The 11085-nt window shown below is 30.8% G+C and overlaps 1 protein-coding gene across 1 annotated transcript; it reads right to left on the bottom strand.

Moving 5' to 3' along the window:
- Positions 1-6541: 6541 nt before the first annotated feature.
- Positions 6542-9949, bottom strand: LOC133299827 (two-component response regulator-like APRR5). The gene is made up of 5 exons (XM_061499320.1): positions 9884-9949; positions 8354-8995; positions 8108-8260; positions 6817-6960; positions 6542-6646 (listed from the first exon to the last, which is right to left on the bottom strand). The coding sequence occupies exons 1-5, from the start codon at positions 9947-9949 to the stop codon at positions 6542-6544; spliced, it is 1110 nt and encodes a 369-aa protein (XP_061355304.1).
- Between the last annotated feature and the right edge of the window lie 1136 nt (positions 9950-11085).

The following is an 11085-nucleotide window of genomic DNA, read 5'->3' as shown; positions in this document are numbered from 1 at the left end:
TTAATGCATGAGCAATTAATTAACTGAAATATACTGATTAGTAATTCAATTTCTGATTCAACGAATCGAATCGGGTCGATTTTAATGACAGTGAATTATTGTCCTTTTCGAACAGGATAGTGGTACCTACGGCAAGCTTTTTTTATGACCATCTTGCTGGATTCTTCACTCAACCTAAAAGGGTCCTCAAAATTTTCAGTTTTTCCTCCAGTCTTGCCCCTGACAAAAGTTCAACATGGGCCCCGTTTTTTGTCTGCCAGATCACATATTTTCTATAAAACTTTGCTCGTCCACTAAGGTGCCATTCGTGCAAAGCAAAACAATAAAACAGAAATTCTTTTTCCTTTTCTTTTTTCTCCTTATTGCCAATCATATAGCTAGAAAAATATTCCAAAGGACATGGATCGAAAAATGGAACCTTCCTATGTACCAATCAGAAGCCTTTTGTTGGATTAAACAAAAGGTCAGGCACAGTGGACAACATTCCCAAGCACCTCGGGTCACTGCTAATAGGTCTAGGCTAAGGGAACAAGGGGCTTAATCATCTTATAATCTATAGCGTTGCAATGATAGGATGTTGAAATATAATTTTTTTTTTATTTTTTTTATATCCATTCTTGCTATATAGTGCTGGTCAAAAGTGGGCATTTGAAATGGAATCATTTGTGGGTGATTAAGATAAATTATATAAGCATCCTTTTCCTCACTGCTCTGCCCATTAAGGGCATTGTCTCCCTCTATTTCTATCACACTCTTATCATAATAGGAAGCTAGTTAGTTTGTCATTATTTAACTGTAAGGGATTAGACTAGGGTAGCTGTTGATTGAGGAGATGCGGTCTTTGGCTCTCTTTTCATGTCTTATACATGTTGGATGCTCTTTGTTTCTTTGGGTTAACATTTTTTACCTTGTTTCAAAAAAATAATAATAATAATAAAAAACATTTTTGACCTTTCTATTGATTGAAAATCTAATCAATTACTATCTAGGTTGTCAGTTTGAGGATGGAAATCAGGACGCGTTTGGTTGAAGAAATTTTTTTGGAATAGTAGAGAAATGAGATAGATAGAGAAATGATTGGAAAGATAGATAAAGTGAGATAGGTAGAAAAATGTAAAAAAAAGTTGTTTTGGTGGGGAAAAATTTTACTGGAAAAATTAGGTAACTTTATGAAATCAACAATGCATTAAAAGCCAGATAACCTGTTTTCCGAAAAATCCCACCTTCAAATTAGGTTTCTAAACAGTGCGGATATCTATCTTTCTCATAAATCCAGACAAATTGGATAGATGGGTTTTTGGTGAAAAACGTTGAAACAAACATGGTATTTCTAAAAGCCATACTTGAGAAACATAGATATCCGCTGAAAAGCTCCCAACCAAACACCACCTCAGGGTTTTTCATATGGGGTTGTGTGTCTTTTTTTTTTTATTTTTTTTAATTTCAACTTCTTTTCCTCTAAAGGATGTGATGATTATATCATGAAAATGGTTCAAGAAAGTCTTAAAGCTTGATGAAGGCTTATGACAATGGATAGTTTTGAAAAGAAACATGTAAGCTTTACAATCAGAAGCATCACTTTTGTTCTGGCACTACTATATACGTGAATTACATTATTTAGGAAAAGAATCTATCACAGACTTCACGATGTTGTTCTTTTCTGATTTTCTATATAAAGTGATACTGTGACAGCATCCGGTATATATATATAGGAGCTTCCTTCCATTTTTCACATAAAATTGTGTCTATGTTTGTGAGTATTGCTGCCAAAATGGCAGCTTAACACGTAGTCCCACTTTATGCAAGCCTTTAATGGTATATGGCATATAAATCGCTGCATAATAATTTAGTCATGTTTAGTTGGCATCAATTTGTGTCTTTATGCCCTGAAGAGCGAAAGTATGCAACTCTTTATGCTTTTGAAAATAAACAAAGAAATAAAAGATAAACTGACACCTTCATTGTATCTTTCAATTGAATAATTATTGAAACTTCAGCGGATTCACAAGAAAAATAAAATAAAATCTAACTTTTATTAGAGAGAAAAAAAATAAAAGGACAGAGAGACTATTACCTTTGCTATTATTTCCATTCACCGCTGGTTTACATTTTAAAATGAGAACACTTTCACATTTTAAAGTTGTGCTTGAAAGTTAAAACTAAGGGTTATACATGTATAATGTTACATGAAAAATACTATTTGGTCTTACACAAATATAAAAGAAGAGAGAGAAAATGAGTTGAGGAAAGATAAAATAAAAAATTGTGGACCCCAGGTCTATTTGTTTGTGTAGGAAAACAAGCTTTCATCATGTTACATAATAGATATATTTTCCTAAAACTAATCATGAGTAGCCCACCGACCCACTCCTCTAGGTTATTTTCATTCTGACTTCCTATGTAAGGAGGAAAATTTTATATAGAAGCGCTTATTTGTTGAGATTGAACACAAATACACACAAACAAAAATGAGAGAAAAGAAAGAAAATAGAGACATACAATTTATTTGGGTTTATCTAAAGTGGATTACATCAACCAATGCGAAATATAAATAGGCTTAAAAAAATCTAAGCAACAGTATTTATTTATGAGTTTAAGCTCAAGTTACTGAAAAAGAGACAAGGGTGTGTATTTGATTGAAATTTTAAAAGATTTTAATAGATTATTTTTTAATAAAAAGATTTATTGGTATTTGATTAGGAATTTAAATGACTGAAAAAAAAGTCGCGTGGTATGCGATTTTAAAAGATTATTTTGAAGTCAGTTCAAATCCGGTGGTATTCAATTAAAATTTTAAACAAAGGAAAAGTAATCTTGTGGTATTCAAAAATATGATGATTTTAGTGAATTTTCTATTGGTATGAATTTTGTGATATTTTTTAATGTGAAATAAAAATAGGATGCCTCTCTCGCAATCTCATCCTATCCCTAAAGATTTCTTGAAATTTCTTTATTGTATTGTTTTTTCTTTTTTTGACGGGTCGACTCGCTCAAAACTGGGTTCCAACATGATCAAAACTCAAAAATAACGTATTTTTAAACAATTTTCATTACAAAATAATTCAAAAATAATTGATTTTTTTTATATCCCGCTGACAAAAAATCATCATCTAAATATAAAGGATCAGCCATACTGAGTACAGACTACGCAAAACGTGAAGGACTATTATTCTCCACTCCACACTTGAGTTTGTTGTGTGCTAAGTCATCATTATGAGCAAAGATTTGACAGCACTAAAGTGTGAAAACATAAAATATACGGTAACAACCTTTTATGCTTGGAATTTTTTGACTGATGTTTAATTGGAAGATAGAAGTCCATTTTACACAATTGATACATTGAATTAACGAAAAACAATACTATATTTATCACTTCATGATAATCAGAGAAGAATAATAACTTTCCTTTTTACAGTGATGCTTCCTTTTTGTTTCTTTGTCCACCCAAAGGCACGAAGCTTTTACTATTACTTGTTACTTCATATGTGTTTAGCAGTCAAATTGTGGAGTAGGATGCCAAGTCTGATACTTCGTCTTCTCAATAAGCGCTACACCATCCATTTTTTGATGTTGGGTTCTACACATTCAATTTGAAATTTCTGAGAGTCAAGTTATTAATATTCCATTCCACACACCAATATTAGAAGAAAAATATTATATTTATAAATTTTTTGTTTACAAATAATATTATGTCTGACCGATAAGACACTCTTGAATAGAGTGTTATCGGACAAACATAATATAGTTTGTAAGTTTATATAAATAAAATTTGTCAATATAACTCTACTCATATTAAAAAAGCTATTGTGCAATAATTGAAGTCAATGGGTTAAAAATATTTTTAGATCAAGTGGGATTGTTTGACATCTAGCTAAACCAAGTTGGCTAATTGAACCACAGTGTAGTGCTAGCCGCCTAAAAATTGTAGCTAGTATGCTCTACTTAAAAAATTTGAACAATCTTTGCTTTCGGTGTCCGTGGGCTATCAATTGCAGAGGAGAGACATTTGTTCTTCATAAAGCTCTGGAGCTACTACTAGACTTCACATGGGGTTCGAAACTCTGAATATGAATTTGGCAGAGTCAGTATATTAGGAGCAATGTTATTAAACTCAGGGTTCTAGGTTAATGAGTCATTGATTTAATTCAGTTAAATTGAATTTATATTAAATTATTTTATAAATATATTAATAGATATACTTTAACAAATAAATGACTTTAATTTAGTGGCAAGTGCTTCATTATTTCTGAAAAAATTTGTACCGGTTGAACTGTTGTTCATGATTGATTCACCAATTTAGTATCGGTTCAATTATAAAACTGATTTACTGTCCAAACCAAATCGGTTGATGGTTCGGTTTCTGATTTAATTGGTCGGACTCGCTAGATCGAGTCCAAATTGCCCTTCACATGTAATGATTCGTTTTCCTTAATTTATTGTTAATGATTATCATTTGCAATTTGTTATTTAAGGTAGAAGATATAATTTTAAATTTAGATATAACATTTGATGAAATTTGAAGGAAAAAAATTCAATAATACCTCTGACAATTACAACTGACTCATTTTCTCAAACTATTTGTAGACTATGATGTGAATGGTAAATGATTTGTCTTTAATTGTATTAAATAATAAATTTACCAGTCTATATATAAATTAAAAATTAGTATAAATAACCACTTTATCCCTTTATATCAGTATAAATAATCAGTTGAATGTTGCACAAATATGGGCAAACACAATAATTTTAGGGTCAAGTTTTACTTTTTTTGCTTTTGTTCTTCAATTCTTATTCGATTCTCTTTTATTTTATTTTTTTAATCAAGGACGAAAACTAAATTGTATACTAAAAGCATTGTACGAAATATGCTTTAAGTATAAAGTTTTTGCACAACATATGTTTCTTTTTTGGGTAATCAGCTCACCATCTGTTTCAAGTATAAAGTTAGAGTTAACAGTTTCTCCTCTCTCCAGTAGAAACAAAAAATCATGGGATCCACCAAATTAAAAAAAAAACAAACAAACAAACAAACTGATAGTATGCTTTTTTGTGTCTAGCAGGGAAGGAGAAACTCATTCCCCATGATGTTATACACATTTTTTTACTGGCATCAATCTCTGCTTTTCACCTCTGGCGTATTCATGTTGGATCTCTAGTGTTTTCGTCTAATTACGAAATATTTATAAGCTAACTATAACTAACACTATCAAATAAGAAATTTCAACTGCAAGTTAGTTTGGTTTTTTAAAGGAGAAAATTTTATCTTTTAATTTGTAACTTTTCATTTCTTTTATTTATATTTTTCTTGACTTTTTATCTTTTCTCACCTTTCAATTTTATTAAATATCAATCTTTTTTTTAATAAATTGGAAAAAGAATTCAATTATAAAATTATATACTATTAAACTATCCTATAAACGTAATTTTGTTACATATTAATTTTAATCTTGATTGTGTAAATTCTAGTGATCAAAATATTTAAATAATTTTTTTTGAGATTTAATATAACTTAAAAAACTTTGCTATACATTATGTCCCTCTTCTATTGTCTTTCTCCCATTTTCCGTTTCCTTTCCTCCCTTTTTCCCAGTTTGTGTAGGCTTCTCCAAGGGTTCTTTGTGCCATTTTGGATTTTTAATGTGTTAGTTTTCTTAATTGGTATCAGTTGAATTTTATTTTCCTTGAGTTCCACGGATCTCATTAATTTTTTTTTAATGAATTCTAATTTTTTTCCGGTTATTAATGAAAAATTATTTAAAAAACGCAATTGGTAAGTGTCAAACTCATATCCTCCCCTTTAAACTGTTAAACTATGAAGCATCGACACTTCAAAAATCCTGATGTGTTGTGTCCGACACATTCCGACACTCTCGGACACTCGGACACTCCCCGACACTTCAACATGCATGCATTATAGAAATTTAAAAAAAAGGTTCAAATGTTAAGTTGCATTGAGTTTTTAGTTCCAACTAATAGATTCGTTGGATTACGATTACCATTTTATTGAGTTTAATATAAATATTTAAGATATTTTATGTTTCTTTTACAAAAAGTAACAGAATTAAAATTTGTGGATACAAAAAGTAACATATTTTATATTTAATTTTTTGGTAAATCACTTTTTTATTTTTAATGAAAAGTACCTACTCCTATAGTATCAAAAATATTCTGGATACATCTTGTATTTACCGTAGTTAAGCTTTTATTTATATATATATATGTGTGTGTGTGTAGACACACACGCACTAAACAATTGACAAATCATAGCCTGGAATGAAAGAGAGAAATGGGTTGCTACTAAACTAACTGGGGCACCCTCTAACAACCCAATTTCATATTTGACCTGAGGAACATCTCAGATTCCAAATACAGTGTATTATTGACGTATTTTATTTTTTAAAAACATTAAAAAAAGAAAAAGAAAAGGCCATATGCAATATTTCTTATGGCTTGCAAAGAGCTTTTCCTGGATCAAGTGCTACGAACCTACACTTTTTTAAAGGCTCTTCCCGAAAAAGATGTTTCTTCTGTGATCAAAAATTCAAAAGCCACAATACTGAAACTGACTAACTCCATGGCTTTTCACGTAGTGTCCTGCCCCCACTGTTACATCGTCTTGCTCTTCATGCAACCGCAATTCTTCAATCTGAATGAATGCCACATAAATATCAATAACCCTTCAACTAAGTAATTAACAATATGCTCCACTTACTAATTTTTTTTATTTTTTTTTAACAATGTGCTCCCTATTGCCCCTGTAATTCTAGTTGAATATCATAAATTAAATTCATTAATGTTGAAATTTGACAAAGTAACAGAATTAAAATTTACCCAAAAATTGAATTCGCCTTCATCTCGGGGTGAACATGGAGCCTTGGGAATCTCGCTGGCTTCATCGTTGCGGGCAAATCTGCCACGTATGCGCGGTCGATTATCGGCCAGTGTCTTTCGGCATGCATACTGGTATCACATGAAAACAACGACACACACATTCACACCTTTCCTTTTCACCTTCTATTACTTCTCTTCTTAATCAAACATTCATATAAAAATGTTTTACTCCAATGATGATTTTAATTTTTTTTAACATGTTTATACAAATTAAATTATATATAGAGTTTTATAAGATTTATGTTCTAGAAAAAATAATTGTGTAATGTTATAGAGATTCGTTTTGTGTGGTTTAGTTTTTTTTTTTTTTGCATCAAAAAGTGCGAACCCCACAAAAATGTTGTGTATGTATGAAACTCTTTTTTGGTGTCATCTTAAATGATGAATGTGTTGAGATATATAATCCTACATTAGTTGCACATACAACCAATGTAAGACTATATATCTCAACGTCCAAGGCCTTATAAAGGCGCACATACAACCAATGTAGGAGTATATATCTTAACAGAATGCAAATCCATTATATATATATATGGGTTTTCATTTTATCCTTTAACATAACACAACAAACTTTCCTACTCTCACAATATTTTGTGGGGCCCACACTTTTTAAAACAAAAAAATAAATAAAAAATTAAGGCACGCAAAACGAATCTCGATAACATTATACAATCACTTTTCCTACAACATAACTCTTATAAAACCCTATATATATATATATATATATATATATATATATATATATATGATTTGATTTTCTCATGTTGCACGAGAATTCAATTCTCATGTTGTGACTCAACTAGTGGTGGGTCCTACATTTATTAAAAAAAAAGAAAAAAAAATTGCACGTAAATCGAAGGGTCACAACATGAGAATTGAATTCTCATGCAACGTGAGAAAATATTTTCCCTATATATATATATATATATATATATATATATATATATATATATATATATATATATATATATATATATATATATATATATATATATCAGTATAACTCATTCACACTTCCCTTTAATGAAAAAAAATATATATCATATTTTATTTTTGTATCTCTCTTCTTCTTCTTGTTAAAAGAATGACCGTGAAGAGTGTAAAACATAAGTTGGTATTATTGTATAAACTAAAACAGCATTGAACTAAGTAGAAGTAGTTTACTCTTCCAGTTCAACCATTACCCCAAAAAGAAATAGTGTTAATCTTTCTTTACCTTAATGGTCTTGTTGAAGTTCCTCTGGGTTCTCTTGGCTCTGTATTTAGAAATTTTTTCTTTTTTTTCCTCGGCACTGTAACGCCCTACTTTGAAGTTTGGTTCCTCCAACATCGGCCCCTCCGTTTGAGACATGTGATTTGCTTGCATATTCTGATCAATAAGTAAAACAAAATTCAAATAAAATCAACTTTGAATTTAAAAAATGATAATTAAATCAGTGTGTTTGTTTGATTGTTTTTTTACCTGTAAATCTCCTGTGCTGCACACCCTTCTCATTTGTCCAGCGAAGACAGTGTGTTCAGGGGAGCTTGTGTCATGCCTTTGAAATTTTGGGGAATCGATGAGAGTATCACAGTGAGGTTGGAACAGAAAATCAGGTTTCCCTTCGAAAGAGTTGCTGCTGAAGCTCCTCTGCATGTACTTATATATATTTTCAGTGCCACTGTAACTGTGAGGAAGAAATTGCTGATTGTAGGTGTAATCAACACCCATTTGGCATTCCTCATTTTTCACTTCCCACCCATCACAAGCTGAGAAACTTCCAAATTCACTTGTTGAAATTGGGCCATTTGACTGTGGCTGAACACTGTTAGTCAGATAAAGGCTAAGGTTTTCCAAGTGAGCATTTGGAGGAGACAAAGATGAAAAAGATGGGGGAAAAGGATCAAAAGAAGGAAGAATTTCATCAAATGGGTTTGAATTATTATTTTTTTGAGTGGGAGAGCTAGTGAAGAGAGAGTAAGGGTCAGAGAAAAACGAAAGGTCTCCACCTCCATCAGAGGAGACCATGCCTGAGTTTGAATGTGTGTGCAAATAAGTGTCAAAAGCATAGTGATCAGAAGACATAGAAGCAAAGTTGGTGATAGAATTCAACGCCTGAATCCCCTAAAACAAAAGAAGGGAACTAACTATTTATTGTAACAACTAAAATAGTGATAACAATTTTGGGTTTGTATGGAACTATGGATAGTGAGGGAGGGTGCTATTTTGCATATGTTTTTGTTTCTGAAACTTCAATTTGGTCCCTGAATGATGTGATGGAATGGAAGGCCTAGTAACTCGTTGAACAAATAGACAAATATATGGAAACTCTTACCTTTCTATGTCTCTATTGAGAGTTGAGACCTGTCCATCCCAGCTTGAACGCTTCGCTAGAATTTAAAGAAAACACATCCTTGCAAATGTGCCATTTGACCCCTTTTCTTTTTTTAATATTCTTCAAACTTCCCTGTGTTTAGTTCTCTCTCTCTCTCTTTGACACATGCCATTTTGCCCCTTTTCTTTTTTATATTCTCAAAACTTCCCCAGTGGGACATTTTTAAATTATAACCTACCGTCGAAATTACTTTGACTTTTCTTTTAAAAAAATAATAATGTTGGGTGTAGTACATTTTTTTTTAACACAGAGACTTATTTTTTAAAAAAATTTAATTATAATTAACTGTCTTATTTTTTTAAATTATTTCCATTTATTCTTTATTATAATAGAATGACAGTAGTAAAAGTGTGGTTATTATGTATTACAACAACAAATGGGTTGGGCTGCCTTGCTCAACCCATCTAAAAATAAAGTTAACATTATTTTTTAGCAAGAGGCATTCAGATGGTTTTTTTTAATTCAAAAGCTGTCAGTTTTTTCCCAAAAAAAAAAACTATGTCAGTTTTTTTTAAAAAATAAAATAAATAAAAGTTACAAAAAAAGTCAAATTTTTTTAAGCAAGGCTTACAAAAAAAAAGTCAAAATCAAATATTTTTATCAAAATTTGAATTTACCATAGTCCCAACATCAAACAATCCCACAGTTATCGCTATCATTATTGTCACCGCCTCCACTATCATCTCCTTCACTCAACCACCTACACTATTGTCACCACCCACATTATCGTCATCACTATCACCATCACCACCATACTATTGCTATTGCCACTACCCTACCATCACCTCATCTCCACCATTGTGGTGTCGTCATCATCATTACCACAATAAATAAATAAATAATAATAATTAGGGATAAATTATTGAATGTAAGTGTATTATTTTGTGTTTCTTTTAATTGTCTTTTAATGAACATGATTAGGGCCATTTTGAAACATATAACGCAAGAATCATGTGAAATTGTTAAATTCAAAAACAAAATTCCAAAAAATTCACGTGGAAATGTTTGTTAATGATTTTTGTATAAATAATATTTTACTATCACATGTACCATTTGCATGATAATATTTTTTCTATAAATAGAAGTTAAGAGAAGCATTACTAATTTGCTTCAAAATTGAGAGAAATCAAAGAGTGAGGGTCTTGGGAATTTTAAAGAAAATTTTACTAAGGGAGGTTGAGAGAAAATTGAGAGTGAGAAAGCTTGGTCATATAGCCAGCTCAAAAAGCTGATGTTTTGAGCTTATGTTTGTGGCGATACCGAGGGATCAACTTGTCTCAAAGAGATAATTAAGGTCGGTATACAAAATAATAATAATATAAATCCCATTGACGTGTTACTTTATTATTTTATTTTTGTTTTCCTCTTCTTCCCCTACCCAATCCGGATGGGATACCGTATAGCATTATAATTTTTTTTATGTTATTTATTTCATTGTTTATATTTTTGTAATTTATAGTACAACAGTTTATATTTCTGCAATTTATATTTCTGCATTTTATAATTGTGTATGATAAATTTTGTACTGTCAAGATCTATTGTAATGGTGTGAATGTTCATACTTTTATGTGATGTGAAATTTAAATATAGTAAAATATGATTTATAATTTCTTTTTACAGGATTCTTTTGAAGATATCCACATGATTGTTTGCCTAAAGAATTTATGTGATTCCTAGTAGAAGACTAGAAGGTAATCTAAATATGTGCATGATTAAGAAATTGAGTTTATTAAGTCAAGGAACAAATTCCTTAAACAAGATGAGACAGGAGAATGCCCTTACAAGGTACACAATTTCGATGAATAGAAAAATTAATGCA

This window comes from Gastrolobium bilobum, unplaced genomic scaffold (genome assembly GCF_033153095.1).
Source record: "Gastrolobium bilobum isolate Gb01-03AN ecotype WA unplaced genomic scaffold, APGP_CSIRO_Gbil_v1 utg16950, whole genome shotgun sequence".
In the NCBI taxonomy this organism is placed as follows: domain Eukaryota; kingdom Viridiplantae; phylum Streptophyta; class Magnoliopsida; order Fabales; family Fabaceae; genus Gastrolobium; species Gastrolobium bilobum.
The sequence above is the reverse complement of the archived record's forward strand: the minus strand, read 5'-3'. Positions and strand labels throughout refer to the sequence as shown.